The following is a 22,688-nucleotide window of genomic DNA, read 5'->3' on the forward strand; positions in this document are numbered from 1 at the left end:
AATCTCTAAAATCTAAGTCACAATGACTTTTAAACTTCATACTGTGTGTAGGTGTGGTTGACATAGCTTTCCTAGGTAGACTGTTTCATGTCCTTCCATCATTCCTGATCAGCCATGCTGTGCTAACAATGTCCTCATGCAGACAAACGTATCATGAAAACTGACACTTTTCCTGTCTCTCTGCCTTCATTTAGCTAACTGGATCAAAAAAACAGCAAGATAATGAAATACAGATGAAAGCTGGCAAAACTAGCAGTTTACTGACATAATTCTGCAATACAGCCATTTGAGCTAACTTTTTAAAGCAAAAGGAAATTGGTGTGATTTTATCTTCATTTTATATGCAAAGCACAGGTTTTGTTACTACAATTCCATTTGTATGGAGGTGAATATGATTTTGTGTTTATTATATCATTGACAGGAAGACATATACTAAAAAATACTTTTTCATAAAATAAAATACTTTTTATCCAAATGATGTATTAAATGGATATGTATCAGTTGCTTACTTAGATTACCACCTTTTTTTTTTCTTTTGATCCTGAAAGAAATTATAATGTGCATCAGTTTAAACATAGAAACATCTTGAAAACATACAAACAAATGAATAGCTTTGTGGCAATCACTTTCAACTTATGAATGAGATTTTTTTTTTAATATGGTTTCAAGGACATTTAATATTTATTTTAAAATATTAATTTTCCACGCTAATAGTTAAAACAGATTGATACATGTTTTGTCAGATAGACATAAAAATTTCATTAATGAAATGACAAGTGTTTTGCTGTTACAACTTCAGTTGCTTGTTCAACCATTAAAATATATATTTTGCTTCTATCTCTTCAAAATTTTTCAATAAACACCTACTGTGTTTATCTAAGATGACCCAAGTGTTGCTTGTTTTGTTTGCTACTTCCTGGAACATATGAGAATTGATACCTTCTATAGACATGGTCAACTATGTCCACTAAGGAAAAGGATATGCTTCAAACTAAAGAAAAAATTACAGGGAAAAAAAACCCTCAAATAATCAAAACAGGCTAACTATCTATTCTTTTTCTCACTCTTTTTTTTTTTTTTTCATTTTTTAAAATTTTTTTTAGTAAGCATCTAGAGAAGGGTCTATGTACAACATTTTGGTTTTGCTATACTATGACAATTTCTTTAAAATTGTTCATAATATTTTCAAAATAATTTACTATTTGTGTTGATATTAATAGCCCAAAACCAGATTTATTCTGGAGAATTTGAGCAAAACCCATGAATCTGAATGGATAAACCCTGACTACACAAGTGTTTAAACCCCTGAAGCTCTTTGGTCTATTATTTGTCAGCATATATCCAATATATCAATATACCAATGTGCAGTGTACACTTTTAGGTGGTAATTTCCCTTGCAACTAGAATGATGATAATGATGATAAAACCCAATTTATAATTATTGTATTAACTATATTATTTCAGGTAATTGAGGGGTTATGTAGGGAAGCTGTAGTATATTTAAATTTGGATGGGAAGGAAGGAATGTTAATTGGCTGTTTGAACATCAGAACTCTACCTTGTGTTACTGGCTCTGATACTTAAAATCTATTCTATACAGTTTACAAGTAAAACAGATTATCATCTAAATGTAGACGTCACTTTTATAACCAAGAAAAAGTTCTTTCTTTGTCATGAAGTCCCTCAACTGAAATAGATCTGCCAGTAAAATTATCTACAACAGCAATCATAGTACTGATAGGCATGTTGTCTAGTTGACTTGTCTACATAAGCCAGTGGTGAACACAGATCCCTGAGGATTTTGTTTCTGTGGGATAAATAAAATTTCATTTCCTATGTGTTTATGTCCGTCCTTTCTTCCTTTAAACATCCCACCATTACTACAGAGCAATGACCACCCTCTTCATCATTGAACATTTAGGATTTTCCCAGGGTGTGTGAGAGAACAAATGCTGCAGCTTGGAGTGACAACAGAGATCTCTTGTAAATTGTGGGAAATAAAGTTTTAAATAGTTGGGTGGTACCACAGGGCATTTTTTTTTTTCAGTGGCACACTACCTGAAAGTTGTTGACCTCTGCTACAAAGATACTGATGTTCACAGCACATTTTGATGAAAAAAATGCCTTGGCTGAACCACATCAGCCTAAAATTAATTTGCAGAGACATTGTACGGCTGAATTACATCGCAATTACATGACTTCTACGCTAGTGGCAAAGGCATGGCGTGCAAGTAAATATGGATTTATTTATGCACTTGTGAAATATTTACAGCCCTCTGAATAGCATAAGCCCCCTGGCACTGAAATCATCTACTTGCTCATCTGGGTGACAAGTTATCAGACTGTAGGGGATACGACAGGGAGTTAGGGGTAGACTGCATTTACTGTGATTCCTGTGTATCTGGGTGACCACACGCCACGCTGGAATCACCCCGCTTATGCTCTGAGACCTTTTCCCCGCTCTGCCGCCTTCGCCACCACAGAGGTTGGTGTTTTCTCGGGGCGCTGCGCGGCGGAGTCTCTCCGACCCGCGTCTCTTCCTCTCGGTTTCTGCACAGACCTGTGCCTGGTGGGGAGGCTTTGTGCCAGCGCCTGAGACCCGGAGGGGTCAGAGCATCGGGCAGGGGGCGGAACGGGGCAGGAGGGGACAGGAAGAAGGGGAGCGAGGGTCTCTCCCATCCCGGGGAGCGGGAGCTGCGTGCCCGTGTCGGGAGAGGTGCTGGACCAGGCTCCGGGCCGTGCCCGCCTCGGGAGCGCCGCGGGGCAGGAGCGCGTCTCCCGGCAGGAAAGCCGGCACCCGGGGCGGGGGCGGGGTGGGTGGTGCCAGCCCCCCCGCCATGGTCCCCGCCGCTAATGCCTCTTCTCTGCTGCTGCGCAGGAGCCCGTGCCAATGTAATTCACCTGCCGCTGCCTCCACAGGAAGGAGGCTAATCCCATCGCGCGGGTCAGCGGCCCCGGCCGCAGGGGAGGCGGCGGGAGCGGGGGGTGCCGCGGGCCCAGCCCTGCCCTGCCCTGCCCAGCATGTCCGGTGAGTACCCCCGGTGAGTGCCCCCGCCTGCCCAGCATGTCCGGTGAGTGCCCCCAGTGAGTGCCCCCGCCTGCCCGGCATGTCCGGTGAGTGCCCCCGGTGAGTGCCCCCGCCTGCCCGGCATGTCCGGTGAGTACCCCCGGTGAGTGCCCCCGCCTGCCCAGCATGTCCGGTGAGTGCCCCCAGTGAGTGCCCCCGCCTGCCCGGCATGTCCGGTGAGTGCCCCCGGTGAGTGCCCCCGGTGAGTGCCCCCGCCTGCCCGGCATGTCCGGTGAGTGCCCCCGCCTGCCCGGCATGTCCGGTGAGTGCCCCGGCCGCAGCACCCCCGGCTGGCGTGGGGCAGCCTCCCGGGGCTGGCGGGGACGATCCCAGCGCAGCCCGGAGCCCCCCGGGCGTTTGTCCTTCTCACATCCCGGCGCGGGAGAGGGTCTCTGCTGTTTGCTTATCAGCAGAGTGCTGGGCTGTAATGAGCAGCCCCAGAGGAGAATTTTAACGGTCTGGGTGATGGGGTGAGATAGGTGAACTCGTTTATGTATTCTGCTTGTATGTACAGCTGGGCCTGCTTGGTCTCTGCGTGTTTTCCTGGCGGTGACACCCCGGGTGACAGGCTGGGGCTGGCTATCTCAACCTAAGGCAGATTCAGAGAAACCTTTCCCATGCCCGTTCTTACACAGCTGTAAGGTCTAATCTGTTATCCACAGAGCCATGAGGTACCGCTTTCAGGGTAATCACACGGGGTAGGTGCAGGTGCTGTTCTGGTTCCTGAACATACTCAACTTTTTTCTCGGTTTTGAGAGCAGCAGTTCCCACCCCACAAATCTCGGTTAATTGAACATTTGCAGGGTGTCAGTCATCTGGACTGATGGATGCCAAGTTTGAATGTATGTGGCACTTCAGCACTGGGAAGATGCAGAAAGTGAATCTGCAAATGAAAGGAACAGAGCATTGTGGTTTTGTTTGGTTGAGGTTATTTTGGTTTTGGTTTTTGGGTTTTTTTGATTTTTTCTTTCTTTTTCTTTTGGTTGAAAGGAAGCTGTGGAAAGACTGGAAACATCTAACTTGATACATACCATAAAGTTCCCTGTGCTGCCTCTGAATTGCTTAAACAATTATTTCTAATAATTATACCAATTATTACTAATTTTCAAACTGATATGTTACTGTTTTGGGACTTGTTTTCGATGTTATGTTTGTTTGCATCTTATGATATTGTTGCATTTGAGTTTTCATGAGAATCATTTGCCATCTGTTGAATAACAACATTGCAGACTCTCGAAGCAGAATATAACAGTTTTTTAACTGAAAGACACATAATAAAAGCTACAAAGAACTGGAATCAAGTACTCTTCCAACACAACAGCATCAATCCTGCCTACTAAAATTCAGTATTGTTTTAATAAAAGATAAGAGAGAATCTGGTTTTGGATGATGCAGAACTTCATGAGGCCAAGAGAAATATTGTATGCCACTGAATGTCAATTTAAATTCTGTTATAAAAAGGTCTTTGTAAAGTGTTTGTTGTTTATCCTCATTAGTAAATCAATGTGTCTGCTATTGGACCTAAGAAAGCATGGGAATTAAAAGTGCCAGCTGTCATTTGTTTACTAGGCCAAGAACTGCCTCTTTGCTGGAAATTTGCATAACAGTTTTTGATAGGGGTTTGATTCAGGTTATTGCCTGACACTATTGTTCATTTTATCTACCTACAACAAAATACTTCAAGACTGCCTGTAAGGTTGTGGGTATCAGGAGGAGCAGAGCTTTCTATTCCAGGATATGGTTGTGCTAGGCCAGAGGAGCGAGAAGCACACAGCTTGTGTTCTCTTTTTTGGTAGCCTAACACACCTTCACAGTGTGCTTCTGGGGGAAGATCCACAGGGTCCTTTGTGTTGGGGAGGGAGTAACAGAATTGCTGTCAGGAAGTGCTGTGATTTGGAGCTGTGTCATTGCCACTTGGGATTTCAGAGAGGTGTTTTGGCTCAGTGGGTGCAGGTCGAGGCTGCAGCCTGCTCATCCTGCAGATTGTCTCGAGTAGAAGGGGGGAGGTGACAAAAGAGCAACAGATGGTATCGGGGAGGAATTGAAGGAAGTAGTTGTACAGTGTTGGTTAGTATGAATGGCAGCAGGCACTGGGGACTTAACCAGCCTGTTGGAGGGTTTAGCTATGGATTTATCTGTTCTTATTTTTATGCATAAGATGATAATGTGTAACTTAGAATGTTCTTACAGAAAAATCATAACATAGGTGTCTAGTCGCCTGTTGCCATTTTGCAGTGGGCAGCTTGGCAAATTTGAATTGCTACATTAAGACCTACAGCTGGAGTACATTTACCCTTCCACTGTCTATCAGAGGAAAAATAAAAAATATGATTTAAAAGCTTTGTCTAATGGATTATGACAAAAGCTTCCCTACCCTACTTAAACTTGTCTTGAAGTTGGAAGGTGCACTTGGGTCACTCAGATTCTCAAAATGGGTACCTGGTGTTTTTTAATTATCTTTTTCTCTTTGAACATGAAAGTGAGCACCACCCTGTCTGTTTGCTCTGTTCATATTCTAAATAAAGCTTTTAGGTGTCCTAGAATAAGTTTTCATGCCTGTCTAAGAATTTTGCCTCTGGCGGTGTTGGAGGTAGTACTTCTATGAGTAAGTAGCATAGAAAGTTGATGATCTTGGATAAAAAAAGCTGTAACAAGTTCCACATAAGATCACCCTGACTGATTCACATTACTTTTGCTGTCTTTACTGTGTAGCTGCAGACCAGGTTCTAGAATAACTCAACAAGTTAATTCCTTGAAGATCCTTTGTTTGTTCCAAGAAAATATTGTTAGGTAATTAAACTGAGGAGCCTCTACTGAAGATAATGATTTCTTAAATTGCATCATCATATGCTTTGTGGTAATCCAGACAAGAGAAATGAGCAGATTTATAAATTCATATGACAGAGTTTTAATGGGATTCTAATCATACAATTTATTTTCTCATAGTTCACTGATAGCCAGTGGTGTTGTGTTAGCCATAAGGATCCACAACTTGAAAACAATTTGCTTGTAAACTTAATACCCTTAACTATAGGTGTTGTCCATAAAGAAAATCTTTTTTTCATTGAGCACGAAGAATTCAAGTTATGCTTAATGGTTTCCTTGACTCTTCAGGAAAGAAAAAAAAAAAACAAAAACAAAACAAAACAACAACAACAACAACAAAAAAAAAACAAAACCAAACCAACAACAACAAAAAAATAAACAAATAAAAAACCAACAAAAAATCAGTTGTGATGAATTTAAATATCTACACCTCTGGCTTTCAAACTTAAAGAACATTTGCTCTTTTAAAGTCAGTGAGTAGATTTAATATGTTGTCCTTGATTTCAGGTAGCCATTTACTTCCAAAAATGTTTACGAAAACCTGATCCCTACTTTCAATTATATAAATGAAATGTTTACTTATAGGCTATATTCCAAAGAATTTTATAAACAAGGTCAAATAACAGTTCTTTCTTGAAATCAAGGATTAGATGAAAGAAAAAGTAATGATAAAATATTTTTATTTTAAGCCCTCTATGGATCCTTAATGAATTAGAGGTGCCCCTGTATGATTTTATAATCACTAGGATTTGTTTCTCTCTCTGCACCAGAAATATTTTAGTGTTAAATATTTTCAGTCAATACTTTGATTATCTATTTAGTTATCTCTATGATGATTCACTGTATTAAGAAGGCCATAATATGTATCCCACATCTGATTCTCAAAACAGACACTTAGTTTCTGTTCTTTATGAGGTATCAGCAAGAGCTTCTTAGAAGCAGCAGTTGTTTGGCAGTTTGCTTCCTTGTGGTTATGACCACAGGGGTGCAGGGCACGAAAGTGTTTGGAGGATGTGGTAGTTTTCCATACCAACTTGCTGAACCACTTAATGAGTAGTTTGTACATTTTTCTATGTATTACTTAAGTAAAGATTCAGCTTATGTAGCCAAAAGGATTTGCAAAAGCCATGTGAAGATTGTGCTCAGTTTTGTAGTTGTTATTTAAAACAGTATTTTAAGACTGGAACTCCCACTCATTTCACAATTTGTTTTTTATATTAACCCACATTCCTCTCAGTAGTTGTTTTATTAGCTTTCTTTGGCTGAAGATGCTTATTGCTTAACACAAAACTTTGCTTTCCTTACTTTTTGCATTTTTTAAGAGTACTTTTATTGCTGAAGTAGCCTTCAGTGGTTTTCTGGTTTACATTTTTAGGGATGCCTATATTAATTCCTTTAACCTTTTGGAAAACTGCAGTAGGAGCAGTTTACTTCACATCTGTCATTTTAATGCAACTCCTTATTCATGATTTCTGGAACACCCATAACTTGATTAAGCTGGTATTATAATGGGAGATTTGAAAGATTCATTTGCTTCATTTGCTTTGTCTGGAAATTGTGATTAGAAATATGACTGGAGTTTGCTCAGCTTTGTACTGTGCAAACTATTTTAAGTTTGGATGGCTGATCTGGGGGTTTTTTTTGGCCAAGTTTGACACTGGGATTCTCCTGAGGTGCAGGGATGTGTGGCAATGTCAACAAGTGTAAGGTATGTGTGCTTCAGATGAAGCTAGCTGGCTGGAGATGAGTGAAAGAGAGCAAAAAATTGGGGGGGGGGGGGGGGGGGGCGGGGGGCGGGTTGGAAGCAGCATACCAGTGGGCCTGTCTTTTGATCTGGATTTGGAGGATGTGAAAAATAAAAATACTTAGTATCTGTTAGCTTATCATGGGCATCAAGCATACTTTACTGCATACCTTGATGATGGTTAGGGGTTAGAACTCACTCATTTTGGCAGCCTCTGGCTGAGGCAGCTAATGAGGTCATCTGTTGAGTTCTCTGCAACTAGTTCTGTGAGATTCTTTCCTAGTGTTTCTCACAGACCCTGGAAACTGTATGACAGGTTGTTTATGTTGGTATTGTTTGGTTGTTTTAATTTATTTAATGCAATTGCCTGCCCCTTGAGATGATGGTGGTTCTAAACAAGTATTACAATGCAAATGTTTATTGAAGTTCTGTAGACCTCAGTGGAATTCCCTTCAGCTGTGAGTCCTGCTCATCTTGTTCTGATTAATTTTGCAGCTTAGAGTGTATCATCCTTCTGCTCTGAGGAGGCTGTTCACCTTGCTGAGTTACAGCTTTTCCCCAGGAAAGGTCTGGTAGTGGTGGTTCTGTCACAGGGCAGAACAGAAGAAGCAGCCCCTTGTGATCATGCCACTGTCCTGGTGTCTCTACAAAATACATTTTCTCCTGTTGTACAGGAGCATAGGTTACTTTCTCTTTTATTGTAACTTGTTTTTTCATATGTTTCCTGACAATAAGGAACACTCACTCCTGCATTCCCTGGAGTTACTTGAGGTAGGGATTCTCAGCTTCTGGGAGGTGTACTGGTCTTGGTAGGAATTTCTCTGTGCTTGTTTCACCAGCTACCCCAGTCCAAAAAAGGCAGAACAAAAATAATGTTGGGTTGATTCAGCGGTGTTATGGAAAGAACATTTCTGGCTAATGCTCAACATCTTGTTCTTTTCCTTAGCTTTTGGCACTGTATAAAGAACAACATTTTCTTTATTGATTGTATTATACTATGTTTGTTAAATATAAAATGTAAATATGTACAGATCAGCTTTTTGATTGACACTGTGTTTAGGCAATAAGACCTAGGGAATTATCTTTTTAAGGGTAGTGCAAAAACTTTATACCTGCTATTGTGTAAATCAGGCAAACAAAAATAATTTTAAAATCAGTAATGTGCATTCTGCACTCACATTCACTGGATTTTCTATTCAATTGTGACATTGGGGGGGAGTCTGTGAGAGAACTCATGACAGGAGCTGCAGGTTGTTGTAAGCCAAAGATTGTAGTTCATGTGGAAGAGGAGGAAGCCTGCTAAAAGGGCTTATGTTAAAGCTGTAAAGTGACTCTTCTGAATATTTTTTTTTGCAGTAACAGATCAAGCCTTTGTGACCCTTGCTACTGATGATGTGTACTGTCAAGGTGCTCTTGTTCTCGGACAGTCATTGAAAAACCATAACACATCTAGAAAATTGGCAGTTCTAATTACTCCAGAGGTTTCCAGTGGGATGAGGTAAGTATTAATGCGTATTTGGAGATCTAAATAATGGAAGAATAAGCAACAGCATGAAAGATTTTATTTGGTTTCTGTGGACTTCACAGCGTTATGCCTAGAACTTCCCTCTTGGCTAGTGATTTCTAAGAAGAGTCGCAAATAGCATCTATTATAGGCTCCTAAGCCTACTAAGAATTCACTTGCAGAAGTAGAGCTTTTGGCTAGAATTTGTCTTATAATTGAGAACTTGAGCTGAACATTTGGAACTAAGGTTTTAGTGTCTTGCACAACTGTTTTCCCCTCAATTTTTTGTGTCTTATACCAAGAAACATAACCACCTGTGACATCAGAACTCTTCATAAACCTAAGGGCTCAGTTTCACATGACTAGTGTTCTTAAAATATTGGTGAACAGCTAACATGATAAGAAATAAGTTTTTTCTTGCTTTTTTGTATAAATCACTTTGCAATTTATGTTGTGATTCTACAGCCACTGCAGAAAATCATTTACAGAAATCTAATTAAGTCTGAACTCAAGCCCTGCTATCTGGAGGACTGACACTTGTTAAAAGGCACATGCCATGCCATAACACCTTAAGCTCTTAGTTCTGCTTAGGAACTTAGGAAGTGTGCAAGCTCCTGTTTTCTGTATGCTACGTGAATGTATTTGCAATGTATCTGGCTCAAGAAATATATTTTCACATTTTTGCTGTGACTGGTTGCACAAGAATCTGGTTTTACAAAGTTTTGAAGTATGGAATTTGCCAGACCACTATAACCTTTCTGAGGGAATACTGTATCCATTTGATGCATGGGTCGATACTGAGTCTGTAATTCTTTTAATGCCAGTTCAGTGGGAAGAAAAGCATTTATAATATGTATTTTAAATCAAGGATAACGTAAAAAAACAAAACCAAAACAAAACCTGTATCACTGAAATAAACTTCTAATAATCTGTACTTCACTTAGTTCTTTGCCAGTTGATTCCTGTTCCTTGAAGATCAATCAGGCAAAAGCTAATGATCCCGAAGTCTAGATTTCAAACAAGCACAGGTTTTCTTTTTCTGTGTTTGAGAGACATTGAGGACTTTGATTATAATAATGTAGCGCTAAGTAAATAAACTTTAAGGACTTTTTTTTCTTGCTTCTTGAAGGAGAATTACCTACTTTGGTGTTACTTATAGAATTCCCATAAAATATGTGCATAGAAAAAAGCGTTTAGCTGAAAGTCTCATTTGCGATGCTACATAGTAGTGAGGAGATATATATGGTGAGCAAGTATTAATGCACCTTATAAAAGGTGCAGTTTTGTAGCTGTGTTTACTTGGGCACAGCAGGTAGAAATGAGTGTGCTGTGCATGTCTCATCCTGTAAAACGCAGAGGGAACACAGTATAGCACTGTTCTTTGGATTCAACTGTGCAGGATGAAATCTGCTTAAATTTTTGGTGGTGTTTCTGTAGGAGAGAAGTGACTAAAATAAGGATTGTTTTTTCCTTCAAACAGCAGCTCTCACTTTTGAGATGTGCTGGCCCTCATAGTGGAAGAGACAATGTTTTTTGGCCTAGCTGGTAGCTGCCTCTTCAGTAGGCTGTTTGCAATGACTTTATACTTCTGACTTCTTACTCTAACCAGTTAATCTAGCTTTGGTTATTGTCGTAATTAATGCCATGGTGTGTGTCACTGTTTTCACGCCTGAAGTGAACTCTGATGAACTTGTCTAAATTCCCTTCTTTCTCTCTGCTCTTGCTCTGGCAGGTCAGTCCTCAGCAGTGTATTTGATGAAGTGATTGAGGTGGATGTGCTTGACAGTGCTGACTCAGTCCATTTGGCTCTGATGCAGAGGCCAGAACTGGGTGTAACCTTCACTAAGCTTCATTGTTGGACTCTTACTCATTACAGCAAATGTGTCTTCATGGATGCAGACACTTTGGTGAGTGGAGTGGGAGCCGTGGAAACATTTGTGTCCGTCTCTGACTGCGGGATGCTTCCTTGCCAGGCAGCCTACTGGCCTGTGAAGTGATTTTGCTGGTGGCCACAAGGTCACAGGAGCTCCATACTTGCACATTTTGGCAATTCTCACAGTTGTTCTAGCTGCATAAAAATAAATTCAGCTTGGAAATTGGCCTCAGGACTGTCTCCCCCAAGAAATGCAGACATTATTTCTTTTTTCCTTAAGTTTTTAGATGTATAGACATAAAAATGCTCATAATTTTGGCTAGAACAATCAGGTCAGCCTTTGCTTGTGCTTTCATGGCTCACTTTGGGATGCATTTTAATTTAATAGGATTTTATTTCAATTAGAAACCAAATTAAGTTATTCTTGAGGAGGAAGGCTTATGATTTCTTGTTTTACATTAATGTTAAAGGAAGAAGGCAAATTTTTGTCTTTTATAAAAATTCAATTAAATAATTTTACTTCTAAAAATATTTTCTTCTGGTTTTCACAGTGGCTCTGTTGTAGGTGGGGTCCTGACTTTCAGTGACTGCACAGATGTCTTTCCACAAACTTTACCTGTGCCTTAATCTGATTGATTTTCCCGCTTCCTTGTGAAGCTTAAAAGAAAAAAAGAAAAGCAAATCTATGAACTTAAATTGCATTAGAAAACTGGAAGAAAGAGACAATTTTTCTACTACCCTTTAGTCAGTCTGTTGTTTAGTAAAATGATTTGAATTCCCAATTTTCATTCAGTTTTGTTGTAGTTATCAAAATTAATGGAAATGTGAGTTAGGAAAGAAGGAAATTGTGTGTTTTCATGGTATAATATTTAAAGGGACCTTGGATGGTCTCCAAGGTTCATGAAATAATTTCACAGGCTTTGTACTTTATCATGAAGAATCACAATTAATGTTGCCTTATTGTATTAAAACTAGAGGTTCTGACCCCTAGCATTTTACAATGGCACTGCTTTTATGCTTTTATACTAGGCCAAGCTATCAATTTACTCCATTGGTACTAATTTGACAATGCTTCTTCTGGACAGACATTTACTCTGACGTTTTTTTCTCTTTTCCTACTCTCCCTAAGGTACTTTGCAATGTTGATGAGCTGTTTGATCGAGAAGAATTTTCTGCAGCTCCTGATTCTGGCTGGCCTGATTGCTTCAATAGTGGTGTGTTTGTGTTCCGGCCCTCCTTGAAGACTTACAACCTGCTGCTCCAGTTTGCTGCTGAACATGGCAGCTTTGATGGTAAGAAGAAAGGCGTAAGGCAAGACAGTTTCCATGCTATCAGGCAGTATAGAGGAAGGCAGGAGTTCTCTGGGTTTTATGTAAGAATTCAAGATGCAGAGCTTTGCCCCTTAGACTGTATTTAAGACCTGCTGACTTACTCTGGACTGTGCTTCCCAGAGACAGTGAAGAGATGTAGTATCTGAGTCTTGCTCAGTAAGTTTTAATTTTGCTGTCTGGCTTAGGAGAGAGAAATACAGCTGATCTTCAGTCTTCTGCTCTGAGGGAGGCCAAACACTACTCCTTTTTTCTTATATTACAATAGGACTTCATTTACACTAAACTTGCATCAGAATGAATCAGGTATTATTCACTCGTACATGCTCATATGGCCATATTTTCAAGTCCAAGTTGGAGTCCATGAACACACCAGTCTCAGTCCCCAGTCTCACTCCCATCCTTGGATGTGGAATTTTGATACAAATTTGAGTGTACCTATATTATGGTAATAGTCTTTTATGTATTCTTTAGGAGGTGATCAAGGCCTCCTGAACAGCTTCTTCAGCAACTGGGCAACAGCAGATATTGGCAAACACTTGCCTTTCCTCTATAACTTAAGCAGCAGCTCTGTATACACCTATGTTCCTGCTTTCAATCAGTAAGTAATAACACTTCTGTAAACCTCTGTAGTTTATTAACAAACATCGTTTTGTAAGAGAGAGTAATAATGGCATATTCTGTTGATCATAAATTACAGTATCACAAATGATCTTATGTAGACACCACGCAATAGAAGCTGAAATGTAATGTGAATGTCTGGACACAGGGGGAGTCCCAGAGTTGGATACTTTTATGTTCTTTTATGTTCTTTCAAAGAAGCTTCTTTTATTTTTGACAAAATGTATTTACTTTGGTGTTAGGTTCTTACAGGTTTACTTTTAAACTTGTTCCTTTGTTCTCAAGTAACTTCTTAGAGAAACAGTTGGCATTGCTTAAATTTTTTTTGAGACATTTTTTAGGTCCTTCTATGAAATGAAATTTATGCTACTAATTATATAATTCCAGACAGTGCAGTTGAGAAACTTTTCTGGTAAAAGACAAGTTGTATTTAGGGTGTCACGAATTTCTTTTCCAGTTGCACAATGCACTCTTACTGGAAGATCAACTTAGGCCAGTGTATTTATTAGCAAATTTTAATGTGGTATCAGTAATATCCAATTTTGGTGATCAATTATTTGAAGTGATATGTATTTGTTTGTGAATAGAGCATGAAGGCGGATTGGAAATAGTACTGCATGAGCCTGTCAGTTTCCTTCATGAACTTTTCTACTAGAATCAGCAGCTGGAAGCAAATGGCAATGCAACTTTTTGTTTTCTGTATGTTAAACAAGATGAATAAAACCAGGAAGATAGAAACAAAATATTCATATATATCATCTCATGTGTTGCTGTTGCAAAATGTTAAATTACCTCACCTGTGAGCAAGCATGTTTCTTCTAAGAGTTTATGGAAGCTAAAAAAATATTTTATGTATAGACCTGTATGTTTGATCTCTTCAGTTTTGGTAGCGATGCCAAAGTCGTTCACTTCTTGGGAGCAACAAAGCCCTGGAACTACAAATACAACCCTCAAACAAAGAGAGTTATGCAGGATGGCACCACCTCTGCATCTTTTCATCAACTGTCATTTCTTGCCCTCTGGTGGGATATATACAGTGCCAGTATATTGCCTTTGTTGGAAAAACTTCAAAAGATGGAAGAATCAGAATCTGAGGAATGCAAGGTAACTGATATGGATTTAGTGACAATATGCCGTAATCAAAACCAAAAGTTCTGAAAATTGCTAGAGGAAGAAATTACATGATGTGGTGGACTGACTCTGGCCAAGTGCCCACCAAAGCCACTCTATCAGTCTCCTCCTAAGCTGGACAGGGGAGAGAAAATGTAAGGAAAGGCTCATGGGTCTGGATAAGGACAGGGAGAAATCTCTCACCAGGTACCATCAAAGGTGAAACAGGCTGAACTTCAGGAAATTAATCAAATTTATTACCAATCAAATCAGAGTAGAGTAATGAGAAATAAACCCAGTTTTGGAACACTTACCCCCATCCCTCACTTCTTCAATTTTACTCCGTTTTCTCTCACTCCTCCCCCCAATGGCAGATTGGATGGGGAATCAGGACTGTGATCAGTCCATTACATGTTGCCTCTCCTGCTCTTTCCTCCTCAGAGGCTGGATTCCTCACTATCTTTCCCTGCTCCTGGTGTGGAGTCCCTCCCATGGGAAACAGTCCTCCTTGGACTTGTCCGACATGAGTCCCTCCCATGAGCTGTGGGATGCAGTCCCTCGGGCTGCATGTCCCAGTGTGGGTCCCCCATGGGGTCACAAGTCCTGCCAGCAAACCTGCTCCACTGCAGGCTCCTTTCTTCATGGGTCCAGTGGTCCTGCCAGGAGCCTGCTCCATTACGGGCTTCCCATGGGGTTACAGCCTCCTTCACACATCAGTCTGCTGTGGTGTGGGGTTCACCATGAGGTGCAGGTGAATCTATGCTCCACCATGGACCTCCATGGGCTACAGAAGAACATCCTGATGCACCATGGGATGAATCATGGGATGGGATGATGATGGTTGTAGCTTACCCATGGAATCGTTTATCTCTGTTCTGGCACCTGAAGCATCTCCTACCCTTCAGTGACCCTGAAGAGTTGTTAAGTTGTTACTCACAGATGTTCTCACTCCTCTGTCTGCAGTTGTCCAGTGGTAAGGCAACTCCTTTCTCCTTCTTTTAAGAAGGAAGATTTTCCTCCATCTTAAATTTGTTATCCCAAAGGCGCTTCCACCATCACCAGTGGGCTTGGCTTTGGTCAGTGGCAGGTCCATTTTGGTGCCAGCTGGCATTGGCTCCATTGGTTTGGGAGAAGCTTCTAGCAGCTTCTCACAGAAGCTACTCCTGGAGTCTCCCTGCTACCAAAACCTTGCCATGCAATCCCAGTATGTGTGGGAAAACTTTGTATCTCTATTTGTTGGTAGTAGAAGTGTCCAAAGCAGCCATTTAGGAAGGATTTCTAATACTATCTGCTTTCCCAAGATATCCTGCAGCTTTCCTCTTAATTGATAAAGTTTTTATGGTAATGTATGTGTATACAAAATATGATACAAATTAGCCAGAGAAGGGATAATCTGGACCAGGAAACAATCAGACTTTTGTTTTTCTTGTAACTAAATTGATATAGACCACCACACTAGCTCTCGAACTGTAATAAAATTTAACCTTTTCAGAATTACATTCTTATTTATTTTCTGAGGTCATAACAAATAAATCAGGTTTGCAAAAGCAGTGTTAATTGCATTTAAGATGTTATGCACAGTATTCCTGTGTCATCAAACATTTACTGATCTCTTTATGCCTTTTTTTTTCTTCAAAGGAAATGCAGCTATGTGCTTTTCATGAATAGAATAAAAAAGTCTGTTTATAAATAGACGATTTCTTAGAAACCAGCAACATAAAGAAATGTATAGAAGTACAATTTTTAATTTTGTATCCAGACAAGACTAATTAGATCCCATTTATGTATATGTAAATATTTTCTTAATGTTTTGAAATATTAAATTATTAACATAATTGAACTAATTGCATAGTCCCAAAGGATCTGTTGAATATTTACCATCAAAGCCTCAGAGAATAATTTGGCTTGTTAACCTTATGACAAATTGGAAAGCAGAGGAAGGAATGAGTAGTTTTTGATCTTATACTTTAACATGTTTTAATTTTTAAGTCATTGCATATTAAATAAATATTTCAACTGTGTTAAATGAAGGTGGAAATACCTGTTAGATTTACCTCATAATGCTGGTGTACTCACGAGTGCAAAAAAAGCAAAGACCTAAACTGTAACACGCTCTGAATCTAGGACCATATACTTTTTTTGCATGTATTAAGTTATTCATTTAATGATGAAAACACTCTAAGGAAGTGCAACTGTTGTAAATAAGTTATTACTATCGTGAAAAATTGTATTTCAGCAGTGAGGTGTTCTTGTTTTCATTAGCACTCTTTCAGTGGAGTTGAAGTTACCCTGAAGAAGGTCAGTCCTTCCGTGGCCAGTTCTCTACCAAAGCCTGAGCTCCCAGAGCAGACAAATGAAGTAAATCCCACAGCATGCTCACCAGAGGAACTCGCTTTCAAAGCTGTGAGTGTGTTGTATATTATTATATGCACTAACAAAGTCAAATTATATGCCAAATATTCTTCCATTATGCTTCTGATCTTGAGGATCATACCTTCAATTTAGCTGTAGCTATTGAATTTTCTCACTAGCATTGAAAATAATCTAAAGCCTGTTTATTTTCTTTAATCTATAGTAATACATGTATGATGTGTCTGGAAGTTGAAAGAGTTTGCTTTGCATCTTAGGAAGAGGTTATTTATTCAAAGTTGTTAAGTACTTAATCAAATGTAATATAAAAAAAAAACAAAAAACAACCTGCTACCAAAGTAGTATTTTGAATAATAATACTTTTGTGAATTAATATACTTAAAACTAAAATCCTTTCTATCATTCCTCTGTAGAAAGTTTTTTCCCACAAGTGTTGACCCAGAAAACTGTTCCTCAAATTTCTGTGACTAGGGCAACAAAGAGAGTCTTGAAAAAATCCAGTAAAGAATATTGCAGTCTTTCTGCTTCTTTTTTCACTTTTCTTGTATTTGTGTGTTTCTGTTGCACTGAATCTCCTTATTTTAGGCAGGAATTAAATTCGATATAATAGCACAATACATCTGCAGATGTAAGTCATTATGTATTGCATGATAAACCATATTACCCCATGGTACAACTGGGAGAAAATAAAATTAGTGTTCTGATGTTGTCTGCATTGTAATTTGTGAACTATGCTCTAGAACGATGAAGACAACTTTCCAGATGTTCTTTCCTTCATTTCTTTAGACTATAGTTACTCTATAAAATACAACTGTAATTTTCCTTTCCCATTTTCCCTCTTCCTCCACCTTCTTTCCTTTCCTCTCTGAGTATGAAGGGGCTGAAGGAAAATTGTAAACCTTACAGTTCCATAACTTAAGAATAATTAATTTGCAAAGAATGTATTTTCTTGTGTGCCTTATGCATATGACTTCACTAGAAAGGCTCAAACTAAATAGGGACACTTTATCAAGATGTTTGTTTGGGGTAAAAAAATCATAATGTTCACCTAAAGTAGTTTCATTAAAATTTAAATTTTTATTACTCTTTTGGTTACTAGGATTGGCTTATCAGAAGACCCTATTGATTGGAAAGTAATAGGCTGGTTCCCTTACTTAAGAATACCATTGTTCCACTTTTTGTTCTTTAGCTTCATTTGTCTTATGGGATTGTTTTGGGGTAAAGGACTTTAGAAAGGGGTCTGTCTACTCATTTATGTTTTGCTGTCTGTCAAAAGCAAATATTTGGGACAGTATTTTTGGGGCAATAGATTTTATCTCTATTTTGGAATATTTTGTTCTATTCTTACTTTATGCATATAAAAAGCTTATGTGAAAGCTAGATATTATCCTGAAACGGGATTTTTGTTGTTGAAGTTCGGTCTCATGAATGGTAGGGATCTACTGTAAGCTTGCTTCCCAAGCTGTATGTGTAGTCACTGAAGAATGACAGCCACTTTGAAACTATTTTAGGATGAGATGATCTCCCCTCTGGAGATACTTATCCTAGATTGATTATAGTAGGAGCTTCGATTCAATGCCAGTTTTGATAGCTAAAGCTGGGTGACATGAATTTTCTCCTTGGTGGTAATGTGCTTCCTTGCTTTCCTCCCATCCACTGCTTTACCCATTCCCAAGACTGAAAGTGATTGTATTGTATTGTACGAATTCTCATTAAAAGGAAATTATGAGAAAATATTCTCCTAATAAAACCTCAGTGGCTGTATTTTAGCAACCTGTGTATGAAGTCGAACCAAGAGATTCTAACGTCCATCTCTCTGAGCCTGACAGACCTTCAGACCAACATGTATTTCAACCTGCATTTCAGGAGACCTCAGAAATGGTACATGTAGCTTTGGCATTGAACATCTATTGATAGCTGCATGTGCGTCTTTGCTGCCAACAGAATTTTGGGAAAGCTTAACTAATTATAATGCAATGTGCAAATAAATTCCTTAGTCTTTTAGACATGTAATTCCTTAACTGTTTCCAACATGATGTGATCTCTTTCTAGTTTTTCTTTTTAAAACTTCGAGTTTTTAAAGGTGTGTTTTCCTGTGCAAACCCCTGAGTAATCAATGCATGCTGTTAATTTTAGTTCTCCAATACTAACACAAGCAAAGCTGTTTGGGTGTTTTGTGTTTGTTAGTTCTCTTATGTTTTGTTTTGTTGTGGGTTTTTTTACCTGCTAAAGTGATGTTTCCAAGCAAGTGGAAAGGGAACATGCAGGAGCCTGAGTGACTAGCCTTTCCTTTGTGATCTTGCACTGTATTTATGGACACTTGCACTTGTGGGCAGTGTGACAACTGGGACAGACTTAGTGCTGATGGGGTTGACATGGCAGCAAGGATTTGTAGGGTACAGAACACAGCCATTTTCCTAACGAGGGCTTTTGTATGATTGTGAAGCACAACGTGGTGAAATACTTTAAGACTGAGAAACAAAACTGTAGCTGTGCAGCCAGGGGTGTTTGGGCCCAAGCTAAAATTCTTATCTTCTAAAAACATGATGATTCCAGTTGTCTTGTTAATGGCTTCCAAAGCTGTTGATAAAACTTGCCAATGATAAAGAAAGGAATCTTCACACCTTACTGAATGTTGGCTGTTTGAAATACCTTACCTTGTCTTGCACAAGTCCTGTGCCTTATCTGCCCTAAACTGGCAGATGAAATGGATATTCCAGGGTATTTAGGCAGTTTAAGACATTGGTTCCTGCCCATTAAATTCTATTCTGAAATGTTTTTACCTTGAATTTGTGAGTGCTTCACTAGAAAGCCATTTTAGTTGATTTCAGTTTTGTATATACCATGAGTTGTTTTCCTATGAGCATCTTTGAGTAGTACTGAAAACAGGTTTTGAGTGGCTGCCTTGATTAGTCCTTGTTATAGTTTGTCTTTATTACAGATTATAATTGTTGGGATGTTCCCTTTTTGGTGGCATTGGTCAGTTGTGGACACAGTTTTTCTTTTATGTGGTAGAAATTATCATTAATAATGTGTCTTGCATTTTTGCACCTACGATGACATGACTTTGAACCAGCATTTACAGTTTTGGAGTGTCATTCAAAATGAACTAGCTGTTGGTATAATGAGTAGTGTCCATCTTTTGAATTAATTTAATGAACTGTGTGTCTTACATCTGCTAAATAATACCGATCTCACTGGAGTTCAAATAAAACAAATTACAAAAAATTCTAGAAATGTATGTTCACATGAAAACCTGTTGGAGACAATATTTGAACAGATAAATTGTAAATTCTTTATTGTAGCAGATATTCTACTCTAACCAGGTAGTAATTGTAATATTTTCATTGTATTTTTGCTGAGTATGCCGAGATCTGAGTTAAGATCAGTAAAATAAATGTTTGGTATGTTTAGAGATGCCACAGAAAGTACTAAAACCATGGGAAAATGAGGTCACATTATCAAAACAGGAATGAATGTTTGAATATTGTCTGTTTTAGTGTTTTAACTGGGAGTGTACGGTGTAGAAGTTTATCATTTAAGGTTTAAAGTCACAATATTGAAATAAGAACAACCAAATGACTGTTTTCCCACTCTTCTTCTTCCCACAGAATGAGGTTGCACATTCTATTTCAGAGCTGTCTATTCACTTCAAACCACCAAAACCAACTCCAGAAGATGAACGGAGGAAATGGGAGGAAGGGCGCATGGACTATATGGGGAAAGATGCTTTTGAACATATCAAAAAAAAATTGGATGCATTTTTACTCTAAGACAAGGTGTACTGTTATGCCCATCGTGATCCATTTCTTTGTAAATGCAATTCTTGAATTCTAGCTGACACCAGTTAGAGGCTATTATGGGTCCACATACATTCTTGGGGGACTTTAACAGATACATCTTGGGTTTTAACATATAAATCTTGGTTTTTAACTGACAAATGTGCCTCAACTTTATTGTTACATGTTTCATCTTCATTGTTCTCACATAGTGCCTTCTAAAGAATAATGAATGGTACCTTTCTGAGTATGAACTCTCAAGTATTTATCACTCTTCCTTGATGCACCCCATTGGCATTCTGCAGAAACAGTCACGTATAGGAAACATGTTGGAAGTTGAGATTGTTTTGGAAGTTGATCTTTTTCCAAACTGAGATTATTCCCAAATTACTTTGAAAAGTTGCTATAAAGTATTTAAATAAAAATAACTTATTTTTGAAGCCAAATTAACACCTTCAAGGGTGACCATGATGTAGACTTCAATATGAGAAAAAAGTCATGAAATCCTGACCTCATAGGAGTCTGCAACAAAACTTTTTAATTTAAACATATTTAGGATTAGAGGAATATCAGACTTCATCTGAGATCACTAGTGGATGATCTACCTAGTTATAGGAAGCTGCTTAGCTCCATAACAAGTGTGAGGAAGTGTGGTTTAAAACTCTTTAGGACAGAGTGATAATGTATGATAACCTTTTATATTGTTGCCATAGGATACTGATGCTTTTTAAAATATTGTAAGCTTTAGTTGGATATTCTGAGTTGTGTGGTCAGAAGAAATGCTGACAGCATGGTGTAAACCTTCTGGTGCTTTTTAAAAATTTGTTTACAGTACTTCAAACTGCAGCTAATAAAGGCCTTCTTTGGCTTAGCATTGTTGCCCCATACTGCAGGCAATTTGAGTGCAACTGAAAACAAAATTGGTACCTGTTTTAGTAAATAGGCCCTTTGAAGATATTTTAAACAATAGCTGTGTTTGGGAACCAATAAATCTCTGAGGATAATTCCAGAAAAACAATCTACTGATGAGACTGTATTAAGGGCACTTACGGGGGAATGTTTTCTTTGTTTGGCCACTTAAATTTGACTCATCTCAGTGAGCTTGTTTTAACAAACAAGTAAAATACTTTCTTTCAGAGCAAAAAAACTTTTAAAGAAAGAGTCCTGACAGTTATGCTAATAATAGATTTGGCAGAGAGATACCTAATGAAATATCTTGGGAATTCTGTCTGAAACAAATGATATATTATTGTGCATAGATGCTAGCAAGAAAAAGGGATAGCAGGATAAGAGAGAAGCAGAAAATTTTATTTCTTTTTCCTCCCATCAAAAAGAATGAGAGGGTGGGGCAGGGAATAAATTAGGAAAGGAATGAAAGAGTCGAAAGGTTCCTTAAAAGAAGAAAAAAAAATCTTTGAGTATCTTAGAATTACTTCCCAATATTCACATTAGTAGATTTGCTTTCACTTTTGTGGGATATTTCTGATTTTATCTAGTTCTCATTTTTCCTTAAACTCTTACATGGGGAATCCCATTGGTGTGTCTGTTAGATATGTACTTCTAGGCTAAGTTAGGTGTTTAGGAGCAGCAGAGAAATTGAGAGCAGTTGTCTCTCTGACTAACCTTGGCACTCTCAACAGCCTGTGTTCCTGGGTGGGTGATCTTCACACACTAACACAGGTAGGTGTGTTCTACCTCTTGGTGCTGTGGCCCAGTGCAGAAGTGGAGACAACAGCAGCTGCAATGCACCCTTACTTACGTGGCATTTGATCTTCTGATTATCCCTGTGTCTTTGTGATCCTTATGCACTGCTGAGGAAGTCCTCTGTTTTGTAAATATTGCTGCTAATATAATCCTAGCAGCTTTTGAAGACTAAATAAAGCTGTAGTTGGCAATGTGAACTCATGCTTCATGCAGCTGTACTTTTTACATTAACTACTAGATCTTATTTGGTACATTGATTAGATTATGGAAGAAAAATTACTGGTGTGAAATCAGTAACTGGAAGGTTTTAAAAATAGGCATATGAATGTAGTCAAATGTGTTATTGAGTACATTTCAAGCTGTTAGTATGTACAATGGTACTCTGTGTGGCTTATCCAATGTTTTGCAAAAATTGTAGTACAATAATGTAGTGGAAATAAAAGAAATGGAAAAGACATATGAAATCTTGTGCTTATCAGATGATGAAGAGCTATAGATTGTTTACATTATCCCAGGGAATATTACTTGTGAATAACTAGTTACCTTAATTTCTTTTTTTAATTTTATTTAATTGCTTTTGAGACATTAGCATTACCTGCTGAGCAGAATTAAAAGATGAGAGTAATAATTATTTCTACAGACATACATAATTATAATGTTTAGGAACTCTTGAATTAGCAAACACTATTATGCTAATAGTCATGGAAAAGCATATCTCTTGAAAGTCTTGTCCTAATTTTTGTGTCCTGTCTTCACACATAA

General features: G+C 38.6%; 1 protein-coding gene across 5 annotated transcripts; it reads left to right on the forward strand.

Annotated features, from left to right (window-relative positions):
* The first annotated feature begins 3,011 nt into the window (after positions 1-3,011).
* Positions 3,012-22,335, forward strand: GYG2 (glycogenin 2). 5 transcript variants are annotated; one of them, XM_083855476.1, is made up of 9 exons: positions 3,012-3,028; positions 8,994-9,135; positions 10,874-11,048; positions 12,144-12,306; positions 12,817-12,943; positions 13,845-14,067; positions 16,336-16,476; positions 18,214-18,324; positions 20,055-22,335. In XM_083855476.1, exons 1-9 carry the CDS (start codon positions 3,022-3,024, stop codon positions 20,214-20,216), a joined length of 1,251 nt encoding a protein of 416 aa, XP_083711602.1. In that variant the 5' UTR covers positions 3,012-3,021; the 3' UTR covers positions 20,217-22,335. The 5 variants fall into 5 exon arrangements, with proteins under 5 accessions (XP_083711602.1, XP_083711601.1, XP_083711605.1 ...); XM_083855475.1 differs by lacking the exon at positions 3,012-3,028 and adding an exon at positions 3,174-3,200; XM_083855479.1 differs by lacking the exon at positions 3,012-3,028 and adding an exon at positions 3,174-3,200 and having other exon boundaries at positions 18,200-18,324; positions 20,055-20,165.
* The last annotated feature ends 353 nt before the right edge of the window (positions 22,336-22,688 follow it).

The sequence above is a fragment of the Zosterops lateralis genome (assembly GCF_965231275.1).
Source record: "Zosterops lateralis genome assembly, chromosome: 2".
In the NCBI taxonomy this organism is placed as follows: Eukaryota; Metazoa; Chordata; class Aves; order Passeriformes; family Zosteropidae; genus Zosterops; species Zosterops lateralis.

What these genes read in the sequence shown, in the direction of transcription:
- GYG2 (XM_083855476.1), top strand. An exon ending in TATGTTCCTGCTTTCAATCA is followed by an intron (nt 12,944 to 13,844) that starts GTAAGTAATAAC and finishes TGATCTCTTCAG; the next exon opens with TTTTGGTAGCGATGCCAAAG. An exon ending in AGGAACTCGCTTTCAAAGCT is followed by an intron (nt 16,477 to 18,213) that starts GTGAGTGTGTTG and finishes GCTGTATTTTAG; the next exon opens with CAACCTGTGTATGAAGTCGA.